Source organism: Chaetodon trifascialis, chromosome 13 (assembly GCF_039877785.1).
Source record: "Chaetodon trifascialis isolate fChaTrf1 chromosome 13, fChaTrf1.hap1, whole genome shotgun sequence".
Lineage (NCBI taxonomy): Eukaryota > Metazoa > Chordata > Actinopteri > Chaetodontiformes > Chaetodontidae > Chaetodon > Chaetodon trifascialis.
Window position 1 is genome coordinate 8,084,576 of NC_092068.1, and position 20,072 is coordinate 8,104,647.

At 43.0% G+C, this 20,072-nt stretch overlaps 1 protein-coding gene across 1 annotated transcript; it reads right to left on the reverse strand.

Moving 5' to 3' along the window:
- Window positions 1-1,206: 1,206 nt before the first annotated feature.
- Window positions 1,207-19,823, reverse strand: ret (ret proto-oncogene receptor tyrosine kinase). Its single transcript, XM_070978059.1, has 20 exons — window positions 19,697-19,823; window positions 10,124-10,369; window positions 9,581-9,889; window positions 8,913-9,151; window positions 8,601-8,796; window positions 8,324-8,523; window positions 7,354-7,636; window positions 6,921-7,052; window positions 6,362-6,472; window positions 6,104-6,217; window positions 5,730-5,971; window positions 5,488-5,635; window positions 5,261-5,368; window positions 4,964-5,178; window positions 4,726-4,848; window positions 4,568-4,638; window positions 4,117-4,254; window positions 3,862-3,961; window positions 3,096-3,243; window positions 1,207-2,198 (listed from the first exon to the last, which is right to left on the reverse strand). The coding sequence occupies exons 1-20, from the start codon at window positions 19,770-19,772 to the stop codon at window positions 2,041-2,043; spliced, it is 3,357 nt and encodes a 1,118-aa protein (XP_070834160.1). The 5' UTR covers window positions 19,773-19,823; the 3' UTR covers window positions 1,207-2,040.
- Window positions 19,824-20,072: the final 249 nt, after the last annotated feature.

Here is a 20,072-nt window from a genome sequence, read left to right on the forward strand (position 1 = left end):
CAAGTTTTGCTAAATGTACGCACCGTGAACATACACGAAATTAAATATATTTCTTGTAAAATTCATTTAATCATTAAAGGACACTTAAATCACAATCATTCATCGTTCGTGCGCCCCGTAATATTTTTTCTTCCGTTTGTTAAAATGTTTTGTCCTAACTGGTAAAATAAACCTCTTATCTGTGGTGATGCACTAGCTGACAACTCTGAACTGAATTACCACTCCAACTGGAGACAGATCACTTGTTTAATGCTCAGACATGGGATCTGTTATCACGACGCTGCATAAAGTAAACCAGGAAATGTTACCATGAGGATCTTTTTTCAGTCTTTTATTCATTTCCTTTATTAATTCCCATTAAGGGTGGCAGGAGTCTGGAGCCCATCCCAAAACACATTATGTGGAAAGCACTGTGACACCAAGGACAGGCTGTCACAGAGCTATCATAATCAAAACTTTACACTTTTTTCTTTCTTTTCTGGCAGATTCTGATGTAGCATTTCAGTCAAAAAGGAGCAAACCAACTGATTCCAAACTGTGAAATCAAGAGAGTTTACCTGTTTCAGTACATCAAAATTACAGAGCGTGGTCAAAATCCTGATAATGAAAGAGATGAAGGAGTTAGGTGTGAGGGGTAGAATGTTTGACAGGTAATCTAATGAGAATCCTGCATCCTGGAACCAAGATATCATCAACCGACTTCAGACCGACGTCTGCATTCAAAACTCAACCTAAAGCTCATAAACAACAGAGTAAAGTATTGAATCTTATGCTTAAATGAGACTAAATGACACCGAAACTCAAATCTCTGCCTCTAAAGCCTGAATAACTAAAACCTGTAGCAGCTTCTCAAAGTTAGATTTTTCCTAACAGCCAGAACAAGAGCGGAGCAGCGTTGAGACTCACCGAAAATGGAAAAGGAACCCAAAATTTGCATTATTCCACATCATTACACATGAAGTGGCTTCTGTGGACAAATGTTTCCCAGGCCAGTAATTGATGATAATTTAGTAATAAACATTTCTAAAAACTGCAGCGTGTAATGAACAAAGCATGCCTGGAGGTGAGCCGGGGCTAAGCATTTTTACTGTAATGTTCTAAAAGTAATTGATGTGAACCACCAAAAAAAAAAAAAAAAGTCAGTATTTAACAAATCACATCGAGATGCCGTCTATCCATTGTCAGAGACATGAGGTGAACATACATACTGCACATTTTTAATGTTTATTATTAATTGGAACATAATCAAATAATAACAACGTAACAATGATAACACTCAGTTTACATAATCGTACTTTTTCCACAAAGATTGCCATTACAGTGAATCAAAAAGTGAACTGTAGTCTGACACGGGACATGGTCACAATGAAGTCTCATGTCCTTTACACTGGAGTAGCACTCACTAGTTGATATTTTTCATGTAAAAAAAAAGAACAAACAAGAACAAACAAGAGCAAAAGCAAGAGAACTGTTCACTGAACATGTCTGCGTTACTTTTCTTTGGCAAGAACAGATTTGAAACATCTTGTGGGAGAAACACAAAATGGGTCTTTGACAGTCTGAGGCGCACAATCCTCTAAAGTAGAAACTTTACATTTTCAGAACAAGTTCAGCATTTTGCTTTTGTCCTCTTTATCCCAGCTGTCTACAACGGGTGATGGTAAAGACGTCCCCTTTTAATTCCTGGGCTGGAACAAGATCTTCACAGTCGCACATTAATAATTGAAGCTATTGTAGAAGCGGCACAGGCACTTAAAAGACATTGACACTGGCATACAATCTGGTACAATAGTCATGCAGTGGTACAACTTGGCCAACATGACCCGTGAGGTAATAATTAACATACTGAAGAGCTGAATGAAGCGTGGTCTACGTTGATCCAGCCGCTTTTGCAGCAAAAAGACCCCAGTTTTAAACGTTGAATACCCGTGCAACAGAAATAAAAGGGAACCAACTTTAGCATCCGATTGTATATGTACAGTCTTATAGAAATATACACATCTACCAATTAGTCATCTTTTCTACAGTGTTGGTTTGTCTTTAGCTATCAAGCTTGTCCACAGCTTTTGCGGGTGAAGGCAAAGCCATCCAGTTTGCATAAACACTATCATTGGCATATCTTGTAAAGACTGGATTAGAGGCATCATGTCTGTTGAGCGGTACCGGGCTCTTCTCAGGCCAGTTCGGGTATGACATGCCTAAAAATGAGAACATATCATTTTTCTGCACTCAGTGAAAGATAAACAGCGTGCAGCAGACAGTAAGGCTCTCAAATGAAACTCTGCGGTGTGTGTCTCTGAAACAAGTCCCGATTTGACTCTCAGAGGTGCAAAGTTATAGCTTTTTTATTTACTACATACAGTAAAATATCATATAATTTATTATTTATTGGGTTTCTTTTGTGAAATATCAAGGCTGTAATGCTGCTCGTGCTCCCTGGTCGCTCTTCTAATTGTTCAGAAATGCAGACACACAACAAGTAACAAGTCCAATATGTTCTTTACGTTTCATCAGTCACCTGAGAGTTGCGTTCAAAAGCCTTACTGTTCCTCTGTTCAGTACTGTGAAATCATCATAGACTACTGGCTAATATACATTAAAAAGTCAGGAGATTTAAGACAATCTGGATTTAAAGAAACGACAGCGAGTGATTGATTGAGCGAGGACCTGTTTCAAATGTTACACACCATTTCTTCCAATGCAAATCATGAAATGATGATGGAGTGTCATGGAATGAAAATGAGTATCTACAGATACAATGCAGATGAAGCATGAGCGCTGCCAAATAAATTAGAATGAAGGGTAGATTCCATATTTACAAATGTAGCTTTTTTGGTCGGCATTCACGTACATTAGAAGCAGGTCCAAATAAAACAAAACAGTCAAGACACAAGATCTTTTTTTTCTTTTTTTGTCACTGAGCCTCTCATTTACGATGAAATGGGAGATATGTCAGCGTTGATCAGCAAAAGGCATGCCTCGATCACAGTCACACACACTTCACTACGGAGAAGCCAATCACAACTTTGCCAAAAAAGAGAGCTTGTGTTGTGTGTCCTGTTTCTAAAATCTAGTAAATGCATGGGAGATTCTACCATAGAGCTTGTTTTCAATCCATGTGGAGGGGAGGGTTCGAGGGAGAGGGGCGTTATTACAGTCCACTAGTGGTGTGTCCTCTTCAGAGAGGGCGTCGTCGTACAGGAGGGCATCGGCTGGCGTGGACGCCGCCAGGTCCAGGTAGTCCTGACAAGAGCAGATGAAGGTGTGATTAGGCTAATTAATGAGGAGGGGGGGTCGCAGCACGCCAAGCTTAAAGGACAGATACATGCAGAGCAGAGACGTCTACTGACCAAGATCCTGGGGAAATTTGTGCAAATACTTTCTACTCATTACATCAAGACATGCCCACTACCTCTTTTTGATAACAATGAAGAAGCAGCCTGCTGTTTTCTGGGATGTCTGCATTCCCCCGTCCTTAAACACTCTATATTTAGCCTCACTTCAGCTGGTATGCTCTGTGATTACGCTGCCCAAGGCCACATTTTAGGATCACTCCTCAAACACTAATTATGGTATCTAAGGCATCTGGGAAGAGTGGCAGATCATACAGTGAAGCTGCGCACATGTTGTCCACCGAGATAATGATAAACTGCTCAGTTTGGGCCAGCTGCAAATCCACAAGGAGTGGAAGGCAAAAAACTTTAACGTCTAAGCGTCTGATCTCAATGATGTGTCACTGAAGTTTAGTCAGAGCTGCGCCACTAATGCACGGAAAGAGGCTGATTGATAGCCTCTCCTAACGTCTTTCCTGTGGAGGAATATGAATAAGTTATTATAATGTGTTGTATAGCTTCACCATACCCGACTTTTCACCATCATCTTTTCCAGTTCTTTGCTGATGTCTGAGAATGTCGGCCTCTTGTCTGATTCTTGTTTCCAGCATCGAAGCATGAGGTTATACCTGCAGAGGAAAAAGTTTTACAGTGGGTGAGGTGAGTATCATTTAATCCCCCCAACAGTCATTTTCCACAACTGACTGTTCTTAATGTGGTGGAGGGGAGTTACTGCACGCAGCAAGAATGAGGAGAAGCTGCAGAGAAACAGAGTGGAGCTCACATTTCCTCCGAGCAGTTCTCCGGCCTCTCCATCCTGTAGCCCGTCTTGAGCAGGTTAAAGAGGCGTTCAGGAGCGATACCTGGGTATGGATTTCCTCCCAGTGTCACAATCTCCCACAGCAGCACACCAAAGGACCAGCTGGAGGGAAACACATGAGCTCATAAGATTTCAATACGCAGTGAATGGAATCGTCTGCTTAAAGGGATAATTCAACGTTTTGGGAAATTCTGTTTCGTGGTGAGAGCTGGATGAGAAGATGAACCTCTGGAGGTCACTCATTAACATGTTATATCTCATTTGTTTAATTCATACAAAAACTGAGATGTAAAAAAGACACATTGCGGTTTTTGCATGAGTAATGAGATTTAAATGAACGTTTGAGGTGCTGATGAGCAGAAGAAATAAATGTTTCCCAACATGACTATTCCCTTTAAGTGATGACCGTACTCACACGTCACTTTGTGTTGTGTAAATGTGATCAAACAAGGACTCTATTGCCATCCATTTAACAGGAATACGGCCCTGGAAAACAGAGAGATCATGTTAAATGTTAGTTAAAAGATTGTTGTACATGCACTGAAACGTGCATAACCGTAACTGCCTCTTCACCTTGCTCCTCTTGACGTATGAGTCCTCTTCGTACACATCTCTGGAAAGGCCAAAGTCTGAGATCTTCATCTTTCGTCCTTCAGCTACGAGGACATTTCGTGCTGCAAGGTCCCTGTGAACAAGCTGCCGGACCAAAATGCTCATTTAACTCGCCTTACACAACCAAATGACACTTCAGCTGCTTACAGTACACACCTAAAATATGGCCTTTTCTCACTATTAATTAATTTTCCAGTACCTTCATTTCAGCCAGGTACTGCATGCCTCTGGAGATCTGCCATGCAAAGGAGATCAGGTCACCCATGGTGAGCGCCCTGTCGTCTGGGTTCTCCAGGTAGCTGGAGTTTCGGTTGGCATCCCTGCCCATGTAGCTCGGGCCAACTTTCCGACTCTCGCGCAGGAAGTTGCGGAGCGACCCGTACTTGGCGTATTCCACGATCAGATACAATGGGCCTATTCAGAGAAATGCAGCAGTTAGACTCCATGTGCGACACACATGCCCTGGGGGGGGGTGGCAGGAGGAGTGAGGTCTTACCGTCCTGGCTGCAGGCTCCATACATCTTTATGACGTGCGGGTGGTTGACTTGCTTCAGTAAAGTGAATTCTGACAGCAGGTCTCGCAGCTCACTGTTGGAGGCGTTCTCTGTCATGGAGGAAAAGAGGGGATTATAATGCTGAGACCATTCATCTCTTCAGACGTTCACTCCTCATATATCACCATTACTTTCCCAGCTTGTCTGGTTGCTGTCTGGCTTGTCTTACCTTTAAGCATTTTCACAGCCACAGTGGTGTAACCAGCTTTTCCTTTCAGCCTGAATGCTGTTGCCTTAACAACTTTCCCAAACTCTCCTTCTCCTAAAGTCTTGCCAAGTACAAGGTTTTTACGAGGAAACTCCCACTTAGGATCCTCCTGTTGAAAAATCATGAATATTATTTGACCTCTTAATCGGTCCGACATACTGTGTTGAAGAAAAGTCTGCCACTGGCTGAAAGAAGCAGCTTACGGGTATTTTAAAGTCAGTCTCAAGGGATTCCTGCGAGCCCCGCCGTACGTTGTTAGCAGGGAAGCTGATGGGGTAAGCCTGAGCTGGCCTTCGGAAAGTCATCTCAGCAGAGGCGATCGGGGGCTTCGGTGAGTTCTTGTGGTACCGGTGGATGAAGTATGAGGACAGGAGGATGGAGACGATGAAGGAGAGGAGCAGAGCCGTGGCGATGATGGTCTTACACATGTCGTCACATATCGCCTCTGGAGGAGAGTACGTTGCACAACATTGTCATTTTTCAAGAAAGAGGCAAATCCATGTCTGGTTCATTTTTTAAAGGACATGAAGCAGGACCTTTTATTTGGCTTAATTACAGTCGATCTATGACACCTCACCCTCAATATCTTCCTTCTCACAGAAGCATCTCTCAGAGTAGCAGTAACAGGTTCCATAACCAGCCTGGATCCCATTCCTCAAGCCTCGCTCATGACCTCCAATAACAGCTTCCTCTTCAGAGACAAATAAAGAGGGAACACAGTGAATATAACAAGCTCGTATTTACAGGCTTATATGTGATACTGCATGTGCTTTACATCTTCAAATTTGTGCAGAAACCCATCAGTGTCATAAAAAGCAAAGCATGTGTTTCTTACTTGTACAGTCTTGTGGGCATATTGACGGATCTTTGCTTTCAACTGCGTCGCAAAAGCTATCTGGACATGTGCGCAAGTCAGGGGAGCAGGTGGAATAATTTTCCGATATTCCTGGAACAACACAAAGGAAAGCTTGAGTGGGAAAACATTACCAGATGACAAAAGTGTTTTAGTTTTTCTTCATGTTAGTCTAAAAAAAAAGTTCTTAAAGATGAAAAATGTTGCAGCTTTAAACAACAATCACTGTGGTGTCTTTCTTTGGCCATCATATGGTGCTGTTGTGCATGTATTTATAAAAATTAAGACCACATTTTCCATGACTCTTGCTTCCTGTTGCAAACAGGATGTTACTGAGACGGATACACACGCTGGTTCTAGTCCTTTAATTTGTTCCAGTACCAGCATTGAGGGAAAAATGTTCACAGTGGTGGGCTCATTTCCTGTGAGAAATTACACTGAGGCTTCATCTACAATGGGCATGGTTCTATGATGCTAAAAAGGTATATGATTACAAAGAGCACAGATTTGTTTGTTAAAGTGTTCAATACATCAAACGCACCTTTCTCACTGCCTTGCCTCCATTGGCATCTCCCCGTCGTCGCCCCCAGACCTCGGACAGACTCACACTCTCCACGCCGTCTGTTTTCTGCACAGGACAGGAACTGCTGGTTCTCCTGACTGGCCTTGTTTGCTATGTAACGTTGCCAAAAACACACATAACCAAATCTTTCAATGACATTTGGGAGAGGAGAAAACTGCTGAAAAGAGTCTGCACATGTGTGCCTACGGTGGCGCTGACATTGTTAGGAAGTGAAACACGAACTGTCTGCATAATCGAGTGATCACTGCATCCAGACAAACCTGAACTAACTAATGTCAAATCTTTTGCCTCTGTAGATTAAAGATGAGCACATATCAGTTTGTGCAGAATTAAAACACTTTCTTTCTAAAACCTTGTGAAATGTAAAGTGGACCTTGGCTGGCAGTCTCACCTTCGCCATCTAGGATGATGTGGATCTGCGTGCTGGCCTCCAGCTGCGTGTGCTCCTCCTGAGCTACAACCAGGTACTGCAGGTCCTGGCACTCGGGCCTGCGCAGCGCCTCCGTGTTGTTCACATAGAGCAGGCCCCACATCTCGTCTGGGGCCTGGGTGATGCTTACGGCTGCATAGCAGGACTGCACGTCAGCAGACACATTCTTATCTGGCACCTCGAGACGGTACGTGACACTGAAGCCATCGAACTGCTGGCAGTTTTCCACACAGACTCTGCCGACCTGAGAGGAGACGGAACATTGAAGCTTTAAAAGGCAGCAGGCGATTGAAGTGGAAGGATGACAATATGCAAACACCTTTATGGACCACTGCGTTACAGAGACACTGATTAATGAGTTGCAGTTATTGATTGTCACTGAGCCAGCAGGTGGCAGTCTCTCAGTATGTTTAAGAGTGAGTCAGCGCCATGGTTTCTACAAAATAAAATTAATAAGGAGTAACATTTCAGAAATCAATGGCATCATTTTATTGGGACATAATACAAAAAGACAATTCAAATTGAGCACGTTGCACTGCCGGCCACTTCACTGACACAAAGGCAGGCCCTGCAGTGTTGGTATGGTTTTTAACCTCTGACTTTGGCTTCCCAGCACACCTTCTCAGTATCTTTCAACATTCTCTACAAGGCTTTGTTTTAGCAAGTCTGAGCTCCTCCGGCTGAAATCTATATCATCTTCAGACTTGCTGATGTGATGCCTTCAGGTGTGGCTCATCCAGAGCTTTTGATGAGTTTCTGCAAGTAAATGCTGACTTGAGCATTCAAGTCAAATCATTCTCGTTTGTGGTATTGAATAGCTTTTGCTTGGTGAATAATACTTATGTCTAACTGGAAAAAAAATGTCTGCCTATCTTTTAAGACAGCAGCAGATAAAGAGCCATAGATTTCTATGGTAAGAAGTCATGAGTACCTGTGCGTAAAGAGACGCTCTGCGTGTCAGTGTGAACATGTGTGTGATGTTGGAGAAGTGGATGTGGACCGGTAAGATGGTGACATTGAAGTGCAGCGTCACTGTTCCCTCTTCGCCTGGATAGGTGGTGTCCTTGACCAAGTACTCCAGCTGCAGGCTGCCATTCTCAGTCACATAGAGGTTCCTCTTCAGGACAAGCTCTAAAAAAGGGGGAAACTCTTAGAAACTAGAGTGCTCATAAAAACAGATGGATTTTAATAGTCCCTGGATAACTTACGGTAGTTGTGGACGGTCTCCCGAATGCCTCTGTGGGGAGCTTTCTTTTCACTGAAGGTGCCTTTTATGTCAAATGTCTCCTTTATCCATTGGTCACTGCTGAGCAAGGTCCCCTCATACTTATTGTGACTCTGGTCTATGGGATAGATGGGAGTTAAATCCCTGTCAAAGACGAATAAAGTGCCAAAAGAGCCGCCCTGGAAAAGACAAAAAGTGGTAAATTTGAATCCTAATGTAAAGGACCATCAACCATCTCTGTGTCTATAAAACAATCAGACCTGATCAGACCAGGCTTGCATCTGCGTCTGCTCACCTTCGTCCGATTGAAGCTTATGATAATATCTGCTGTGTCTGTGCCATTCACATACGGTGCGTTATCATCCTCATCGTTGACAAAAACATCCAGTGAAGTCTCCACCTTGGTGATGACAGTTTCTGTCCGGACGGTGCAAACCAGCAGGAGCCTGTAGCGTTCACTCTCCTCGCGGTCCAACGGAGCGGTCACTACCAGCTCTGTGGTGTTCTCATTTACAGCAAATGGTGCTGGTGTATCTGTAGACGAGAGGAACAACAAAAACCAGGTGTGTATGTGTCTACGGCCCCTGTGTGAATTCAATATGCTGAGGCAGAGATGGTATGGGTGTGACTTAAAGCAAGACTACTTGCTACTGTGATGTAATGGATATAATAGCATTTAGCTAAAGTGCTAAACTAGTGCAATAGTGGAGCAAGTGCTGAAGAGTGATACAGTCAGCAAAGTGACTCAGTACTGTGTGTTATTCAGTAATATTCACCAAAGGTTTCCACACATTAGCCTTGATAAGCTACTGGTCACGCCAGACCGAGTAAGCCTGGAGCAGCAGACTGTATTTAACTGAGAATGGTGCGTTTAATTACTGATGGAATCAGCTTCTCATTCATCAGCGGAAGAACGTTTTATTTTTTTCAAATGTTATAAAGTCTCTCTTTAATGTGTCCAACCTGATTCCACATTGTAAGAGATGGTGTAGTTGGGGCAGACGTTGAGTCTGGTGAGACGTCGGAGTTGCCGCAGGGCTCCGGGGAACCTGTTCTCCATGATGTGGGGGTTGGAGGTGTCTCTGTGTGGGAAGCATAGTTCCTTCATATCTGTCTGAGCACACTGAGGCATCGTGGCATTAACAAAGTCCAGAGTGATCCGAGGGGTTCTGTTCGGTTTGCCGTTTCTGTTGATGCACTGGGACCCCTTGGTAAAGTTAGGTAACACCATGGCATGCAGGAACAACTTCTTCACAGACCATGACTTTTGATCTGATGAGACACAGAGCCAATACAAAAACAAGAAGCATTTTAATCTCAGACAGTGCTGCTTTTGATGACTGAGCTCTTTTTTGCCTGTATGCAATTACATTATCATCCTGAAGGAACCTCATTAGTATGCAAAGAGCGTAAACATCAAGAAACTAATTTACTCTGGTGTGCACAGGATACCTGGCACTGAAATGGGGCTATACATTACCATTAAAATGCTTGTATCCAACTCACATAGCAAGGTGAAGTCGCTCTCCTCCAGCGTTTTGTTCAAGAACAATATTCCTGTGTTGATGTCCAGGTTGAACCAGGAGCTGTAGGATGGGCGTCTGAGAGAGCTCGCCCAGCACAGGTAGAAATGGGGCCGCTCGGTCTCGCCATCCAGCATGGCGTGGACCTGGAGGATCGGCGTCCCTGCCGGCTGGCCGACATACACTGTCTCAAGGTATTCATTCTGAGGGAAGTACAGTCCTGTCGCTCCTGCAGACAGAAGACATGAAATAACCAGATGTTAAAAAACTCGGCAGCTGAGTGAGTCACAGGGGGATTTGGTTATATTCCCTTCAAGGAAAACACTGTGATACCTGAAAAACAAAGCTGACATTACTGCTGAGACGCTATTACAGCGCAGGATAACAGCAGTTATCACACAACGCTCTCTGGATCTTTAACTGTGGGGACAATAGCCACTGACAATGCTGTCTGGTCACTGAATGGAAATGAACACATACATATGACAGCTTCAGTTCTTTCCCCCTCTGATGGGTCTTTCATCTCTCCCATTGGCGGAAATTGAAAGACGGGCTCAAATGACACTTACGCCGCTCTTTTAATGAATTTCTCATATGGTCAATAACATGGTTTCCGATTCTCCTTGTGTTCACCTTGAGATGTTTAATTACAAAGGATAACATGATATGGCAGAGAAATGAATCATTACCTGCCAGAGTGGAGTGCGGGGTGTGTATTTGTGCATGTGTGTTGGGGTAATCTATAAAGAGCTTTAGCAGGCTGTGTGTTTTACAGGAAAATGGAGATGTGAGTGTTCCTCCTGTAATTATATCCCTGTTATGTTCCTCTTTGACGACGGTAGGCGACCATTTAGGGAACGCACTAATGTCATTAGCAGACAGCAAAACTTGATTTTCTATTTCTGTTGGTGCAGTTGAAGCCTCGGCTCTGGTTTCAGACATTGATTTAATTTTGCGGGGGTTGGATGACAGGAGGCCGAGCTGATGGATAAAATGTGGCCGTCCTTCCTGAAGGATGGAGATACACTCAGGGAGGCTGCAGCCCTTTTTATTAAAAGTGTTGCAGGGACAAAAACAAACAGCAGGCTACGTGCTTGTTAATCCTGCATGGTGGGAGTCAGTTTCATGATGCAGATTTCAGCGATGAGTTTCCATTTCCTCACTCTATCACAACCAAATTAGAACCAGCATGAGCATGAAAAATATCTCGAGGTCTCATTTGGCTGAGCTTTTTTTTTCTTCAGGTTATGTTTTGAGCACAGTTAGGTCTACAGATCTGTTAGATGCCACCCAAAATTATTTTCTTATTGTGCTGCTCACTACACATTTCTTTTTCTTATGGAAGAGTTCTTATGAATGAATTGTTTTCATTTTTTTTCTTTTTTCTGTTTTTAACAATATGCTTGGAACGACAGCATAGAAGCAACAGACTGATTGAGAAGGTTTGAAAAATGTGAAAATCATAATTAAACTGAATAAAATAGTAAAACGTCTCATTTACATTCTTTGGTTATAAAGCATGGACTGGAATAGCTCATCATCAATTTTACGTGTCTTTAACTATGATTTCTGAGGACTTTTGGACAAACCTGAATCTTCACTTTAATCAAAATAATTTGAAGTAATGAATGTGATGTTCACCCACACTTAATAAGAGACTGATTCAACTGGCTGTGTTTAATTCTAGCTGAGCTGAATTGGGGATGTTTTCAAGCAAGACATCAACATCAACTCTCATCACAACTGTAACGCATGCACTGTGGATTCAGAGTATGATTGTTTTATGTGAGAAAATCTCAATCTCAATCTCAGCGTTGGTCTCCAGCTGTGTGCCTAAAATGGCCATGAGGGGGAGCCATTCTCTTACTGACACAGGCACAGAAAGAGTGGAAAACTGCAGCTTAATCATCATCATCATCCATTATTAGACTAAACACTGTACTAATTTGATAATATGCTAAAGATCCTGGTTTCATTTGTATCTTTAACAAGCTAGAAAACTATTCCTTCTGTCTACAACCCTTTATTGGAGAAATAAAGGAAATTAATTCAATCTACTGATATCTTGCACATGACACCGTCATGAATCAAACACAGCAGATGACAGCAGCTCTACAAATAAAACTGGAGGGTCCAACGTGTTAACCAGTGGGAGCTGAACACATTTCCGAATGCCGCCTGGCTCGAAGCCACGGTGACTGGACCCCATGCAACACAATTTGTTTATATCATTCAAAATTCAATTTCTTTCCAGGACCGAAGCCAACAGAAAGCGAGCAGTTTATATCAAAACTAATTAATTGAATGGATCAAGCAGGCCTCTCTTAGCAAATGGCATCTTTGGTCTGCGAAGCCATGATTTAGATTTTCCAAAAGCGTGACTCATTACCTTCCCTAAATGATGCACAAGAATGATGGAAATACAGCTAATAATGAGATTTCCCCTCTTATGAACGTGCACAGATAATGATTTTTAAGAAGAATGATGCAATTTTATGTCAGCTATATGTCTTAGAAACACTGAAACACACTCTTTTCATGTTTTGATATAGACATGAACAACAAGCTATTTCTAGCACAGCCCTGACCTCCCATAACTCAAAGTGTGTAAACATTGCCATCATAAGCGGACCTTTTACAACTTTCAAACACCTATAAAACTGATGCTGAGCTGCCACACACGCTGTCATTTCTTCAAAAGCTGGAGTAAGTAATTTTGCAAACAAAGCCTGTGTTTGAACAGGAGGACTCTTGTAGCAATCCGTGTTTACAATAGATATCATGTACTGCTGAGTGGATAGCGAAATTGAAGCCATACGTCGCTTGTTTGGTGACAAAAACAACATCAACGGAAAGCCCTCTCACTCATCTATGCACGTACGCTCTTCCTGGAAGCCTTTCATGATTGCTGTTTCCTCGAGTTAATTATGGCTTCTGTCCGTTTTGTCTCATATTTTAGCCGTGGAAGGACAAAGAGGACACAAGCTCATCACAAAATCTGAAACCATGTGCTCAGTCAGCCACAGACCACAGTGTGTCTAGGACCGGTCGGGGCTGATAGGGTAGGACGCCCTCTCCGTCGTCCCAGACAAAGACAGGAACTCAATTAGCTCAATGCGTGCTTCGGCTGATAGATTTACCAGCTATGAGCTCATGTGCTAGACTAACCCACAGGCTTACTAATCTACTCCTGTGAATCTCCCTCTGAGTGAAACAAAACCTGGATCTCCCACCCTGATGTCCTCGCTAAGCATCCTTGTCAACAGTGTGGCAGACCAGGAAAAGTGCCCTGACCCGGCTGCTGTATGATTCATCCTCTCACTAATCTTGCTTGTAGACTGGAGCTCCTGCTGTGAGAGCTCAGTGCAATGCCCTTTCTCTCCCAAGGTCAACGTGTGCTGCATCTGTCCTGGGTAACGACCTATTGGGTAGGCCATGTATCTGGCAGCAGACCAATCAATAACCGTACTAATCAACAGTGATGCTGATTGTTTTCAACTGATGAGACAGACGGGAGAAAGGCTGATGGCTGCATGTGTGCAATCATCTCCATCGCATGATATGGACCCACTTGCTTAGCTGCACGGCCTCCGAAATATTACATCTACTGTACAGGTTTAATTTCACAGCCAACTCCACAATTCAGTCCATCAGTATCCACATTTTCAAATAATCCGTTATCTATTACAAAGGAGCTGCAGCCAGCGGCATTACGGAGCATTTCACGCAGTCATATTATGGTGATATAAACACAATAAATATCATAATCACTCTGAAACTGATCATGATTACTCCACTTCCAAAGATGTAACAGTTATGGGAATGGATCTCTTCAAGGATTCAATTAACTAAAAAGCTGCACATTGCGCTATAATTTCCACTTATGAAAGCTATTATTGATCATAATGTTTTGAAATCTCTCCCTCTTGGTTTCCTCTGCCAGTATGCATGACTGCTTTGTAGGTGAATATCATACTGGATCCCGAACCTGGATTTAATATAGTCCTGATTGTGATCCTTTCAATCTCTAAACAATGACGGGTCATAAGGAAAGAAAGTCATTTCCTGTTATGATGACAGAGCCATCAAACTTTTCATCAGAGTACCATGATATCTGATCTCAGTTCAGAGGAGGTAGTCAGACTCCAGGTAGTTTACTGTGATGCATACCGTAACAAAATAATCAATTACCCCCATACTGTAATCCAATTAGCCCTCTGAGAATACAAGAGCTGAGATCCAATGAACCGTGTTCATCAGTCATCAAGAAATCTAATAGAACATCTCCTTAGGGATTAGCTGCAAGTACAAATTCAGTTTAAGAAATCCTGTGGGAGTGACAGTGGGATCAAAAATTGAACATGTGGTACATGATTGAGCTCCAGACTGAGTTTGATGCAGCAGTCATCAGACTGCTTTGATAAAACATCTGCTTCCTCATTACAGCGGTGGTAAAAAGCCACCAGATCCACTGACATGCCCACAGGAGGAGGAAAAGTCATGAGCTGCCTGTGGCAAACAGTTAACTCAAATTTATTTGCATTTCATTCAGTGATACAGGTGTCATGAAGGTTTCAGCTTTCTAGAGAATCAAGGGCTTTCTGACCAACAGCACTGACCCCTCACATCTCTGCAGACTGTCTACAGTCAGGTGGCTCTGTGAGGCTGTGCTCATGCACTCAGTGCTTTGTACAAAATGTAAGTAACATTATGCTAACATGCTCAGTGGCAACGCTGTGATGTTTGGCAGGTTTAGCAAGCTCACATTTGCTAACTAGCACTAAACACAAAGTAGAGCTGAGGGGACTTACAGTGTTTCATTGGGTCAGAAACCAAAGGACTGGACTGACTTGAGTCACCAGGACTCATCCTCTGCTGTACAAGTCTGCACAACGTTCATTGCAATCCATCCAGTGGTTGTTGAGATATTTCAGTCTGGACCAAAGTGATAACTGATAAAGAAACAGTGCTATCCCTCGAGTCACGCTGCTAGCACGGCTAATATTAAACCTTTGTGTTGTATCGAGAGGTCTGTCGTGTTCATGAAATAAACAAGAAAAGAAATCCAATCACTGAAAACCAAAATATATTAATTGTTGACTATTTTCAGGAATGAAAAAATAATCATGAATATCATATTCCATTTCTGCCAATGGATCCTCCTAAAAACTTCACACTGGTCCTTTAAAACTTTAAAAAGTAGATATTCTGAGCAGCTAAAACGAGCACAGATGAGTAGCGCTATTAGCGTTGACTGCTGGTTACACTGTGTCTCACCACATCGAGTGTTACAGTGAATCTGATGGATTACATTATGGAAACAAAGGGAGGGATGCTGCTTGCAGGGAATGGAGGACGCTGATCTTCCAGCACAAATGGAAGCAAGGCTCTCAGAGTTTCTGGCACTGGCAGGTGGTGCTCGGAGGGAAAGGCTGGTGGAAAAATAATTCCCGACATGTTTGCCCACCTCAGTAAAGTCAAGGATCAGACAAATGGACACAGAGTGATGCCAGGGTGGGGCTGGCAGAGGAAAGGCAAGGCACAACAAGAAGAAACAGGGTTTAAATGAGATTTGAATTTGAGGACAATTTGGCAGATCTGTCCCTGCAATTGTTTATTTGTTTTCACAGTGAATTACAATGAATTTGCAAATGTGTCATGTTCAAACCTGGTACATCTTTGCAGCTATAAAACCACAAAATAGACACATCCACCCTCATCCAGGGCTGCAGCGTCACACGACCATGTGGAATCAAATGAGCTGAGCTCCTTCTTTGTTTCATTCATTATTGTAAATGATGGGTCAAACACAGCGTGCACCGCTAGGCGACTGGAAAATAACTTGTCGAGACCCATGTGAAACGAGAGGACTAAATGCCCCGAGGGCGAAATTTCAATCAATGTCTCCTTGTCCTTTCACCACAGCAAATTAGATTCTACCCGTGCATGAGAGGGAAGTGTGACCCTGAACTGACTAGAGGATCAGGCAGAGAGCTTTGACAGGTAGGAGTGCCATCCATGCAACGCCTGCCGCAGCAGAAGCAACAGTCCAGAGTTAAGAGTTTGGGACCATCACACACATATTTCAAAAAAACCACTAGACCAGTTTGGTCAAAAACGTAATGGACTGATGCATGTTTTGCCAACATTTTGGTGATTAAAAATGCATAAGCTGGCACAAGGAAGAGCTGTAATTGAAAGTCAAAATGTCAAACTCTGAAAGCCCTGAAACTGCTACATCACTGCTCTGATCCTGATCTAACTCGGAGGGATGATGCAACATTTCACCGACTGCCCCAGTAGGTATCCAACAGGAAAACAATGGTGCTGCTACCCATTAAGTGTTTTGATTTCCCTGTACAAAATGAGGGGGGGGGGGGGGGGGGGGGTAGATTTTCTTGGCATTTGCAGCCTATTGTCCTTTCCGGGACTGAGAGGGTGGGGGTGAGATTGGTAGAGGAAAGATGTGGCCAGGTGGTTGTGGTTTTATATTGCTTGGTGAGGTGTGTTGTATGCCACAGTCTTATTAATTTTATCAAAAATAATAAAGTTACAATAACAAAACACCAAAAACAAGACGAGACTGTTCTCCCTCAGACACAAAGAGAAGTGATGCTGTTTACACAATTTAATATAAAAGATCAACTTTGCTGCAAACGACTTGTATCATGATGTTTTCCAATTATACTAAAAGAGATGTAGTGACAGCAAGAATAGAAAATTGACAAGATTTATAAGGCAAGCATAGGCAGCACAAGACAGAAGCTTTGCTAAATTACATAATGGGATAAGGAGCTAAATCAAATAGCAGCATGAAACAAATGAGATTTATTGGCCTGGTCCCTCTCAAAAGCAAAGGATGCTGATGAAAATGATGGTCCTAATGCAAGGAGAAGCTAAAGAGAACTCCTCTGGGATGGTGGGGTCATCACTGAGGGGGACTCCTTTGTTAAGGTTTCAAAGGTCAGAGGGCAAAGCAGGGTCAAAACTACAGTAGCAAGGTCACGGTGCAAGATAAACGGATCAATACTTTTATGTGAAAACATCTGTGGCTCTTCATGGGGAAGTGACGGATTACACAGAAGTGTCTGCTAAGAGGATTAAGTTAATTTCAATAAAGGCTCTTCACCAGGTGTAGTCACACAAGCAGGCAATTGTTTTACCTAGGCTGCCGTCCATAAGCCTTCATCGTTCCTGTCAACTGGTCTGAGAAGTCATTTCAAAAAGCTCACAAAAGTCCATGTGCTTCTCCCACACATCAAAAGTTCAAATCTTACGAGAGCCATGGCTGACCAAAACCTTTGCGTGCTGTGGATCCTCTCAAACATGCCTGCAAACATTTTTACATCCAGACTGCAACCGACCCCATTGTCTGTCGCTATATAAACAAAGTAGCATCCCAGCCTCGAATTCACCCTGATTTATGCCTTGAACTGCTTTACCTCTTCTACTTAACTCTACTCCTAAGCACAGCCACATTTAAAAATGCTGATTACTCTCATGGTGAGCTCTGATTGCCAATTTCCTTTGTTTGATTACCTCAGCGAGAAACACTAAACTAATCAGCAACCTGCGACCTGGAACAGTGATGGTGTGAGTTACCAAACACATGCTAAAGCATCTCAACAAATAACGCAACAATTCGTTAGTTTCTAACAAATATCAAATGACTTGTGCGGAGATGACAACGCAAATGAGAGCTCATGTGATACAAAACAAGTGCATCACGACATGGGGACTGACACATGTACAAAACTAATGTGCTGATTAAATAACGTTTGTGTAATGGAGGAAATGATTATATTGTTAATCACATCTGCCGTTGGAGCATCCTCCAAAAGCAAGACCAAATCAAAAGCTCGAACATATCCAGCAAAATCAATCTGATGTGTCATTTTGAGAGCAGTTCAGGTCGGACCTGCAATCTGAACGGTGTGTGCTAAAGTCCTAAAGAAAACAAACAGCCAGTGTTTGCCCAGAGATAGGAGCAGCTGCTGCACACCTGCCTGCGCCTCGCTTCTTCTCCTCTCTGAACAAGTGGAGATCTTTTGTTGCAACACGCAGGCAGGTGAGGGGTGCAGCATTTACGTAGGGTGTAGATTTCAGCACCCATTTAATTACCATCATGTCCTTGACATATGAAATTGAACTAGAGCAACTGTATTCGTCTATAAATATCGGGAGAAATGCCTGCTTCAGTGGCAATACATGCAGAACAAAGCAGGACTGAGGTGTAAATGCATGTAGGCTGTGTGACAGAGCATCTACTAGAAGTGTGATGTGAATCTCTCAGCCCCTGTGCACTGCGCTGAACTGCACTGTCTGTCACAATGAAAAATAACCAGAGAACATTACATATAACTGTGGCACCTTAAAATTTTCATTAATCATTTTAACAACACTGCAGGAAACTGCTCCCTTGGGCGATTACATAGGGCTGAGGTTTATTGGTACTGTAAGCCCACTTTTGCAGGCATGAAATATCACTGGTCCATTCCCATGAAAATTAACACCTTTCTCACATCTCAGCTCCACTAAAAGACTGCCACGATAAACTTACTTTTACTTTCTATATCCCAGATGAAAGCACTGATAGCAACCTCTGTTAAGACTAGTTGTAAGCCCAAAAACAAATTCAGGAATTCCACACTATGGCCTATATTTATCCAAGCACCACATCTGACATACTTGCTGCACACTGAGCTTTGCACACTCCCGAGCTATGAGAGACACTTTAAATATAGACTGCATGTGAGGACAGTGTTGGTACAGTTGGGCAGCGGGATTGTGAATGGGATTATAATATTATGATATATGGCTGTATTCATTTGACTCTGGGTTCCAGTGTGCCATACCACGCATAACAACCAGCGCACAATGCACGGATCACTTTCTGCAGCCTGACACAGTGCTGGCATTGTGTTCGTGCCATTTGAGATACTTCTGGGAAAAGTCTTAAAACTCACTCAGCTTCCAAAATGTTGCAATTTAGCAAAGCAATTTAGGCTTCACACATGAGCAGACAATTTCATGTGTTGTCAGTTGCCATCAAGACTTCAGGTCCACTGGCTGTGTCTGTAGCAGCTCAGAAATCTTTCCTCGCCGCGTTTCTTCCTCTCGTCATCTTTTTTCCCCCTCATGATTGTCAGTTTTGCAGGGACTCATAAATTCCCTGAATTTAAAGTGCATCCCAAACCAGACATATTTTGGTTCCTGCTGTGCTCGAACCACAAGTGATTGGCTTTGTGACTGACAGGAGGGCGAGAAATGAAGATGCTTTAAACAAAAACTGACGCTGATGAAGAGATAATGCCGTAAACAGGGTACAGTAAGTATGAAGAAAATGTAATTACCCATCTTCTCCTCTGGCATAACATTTTTTAGGCATTAAAAAAATGTATTATTCTTTTTTTTTTTCATAAACATCCCCATCTTTTTCAAAAAAGCCACTTACAGGCATCGGCCACTTTAGCGCCACATATATTTAAAACTGTTCACAACTCCATCGTGCGCTCCATCATGGACAAAAAAAGATGAAGAAAATGATGATCCTTACCGTCCAGCAGCAGCAGCAGCACCACCGCCACCGCCACAGCGATGTTTCCTCGAGAGAAACCACAACTTGACCCCATATTCGCGAACCATAAGTGAAAGTTTCTGAATGAAAACGAGCTTCAGAAAAGTTCCTCTGAACGACGAATTAAAAAAAAAAAAAAATCAACCGTGTCAAATAAACGAGGGCGCTGAATAAGCCAGTGTGCGTCCTGTGCGCGCAGCTCCGGGCAGCCAGATGAAGTCCTCAGTGTCCCATAGACGAGCTGCTGCGTGCGGCTCCAGTGGCTGCTGCTGGGCTGACTGGCTGACCAGGGGGAGGAGGTTCACTGCTTCACTGCTTCACCGCTCACTGCCCCGCTGCTTCCGCAGCAGCAGGC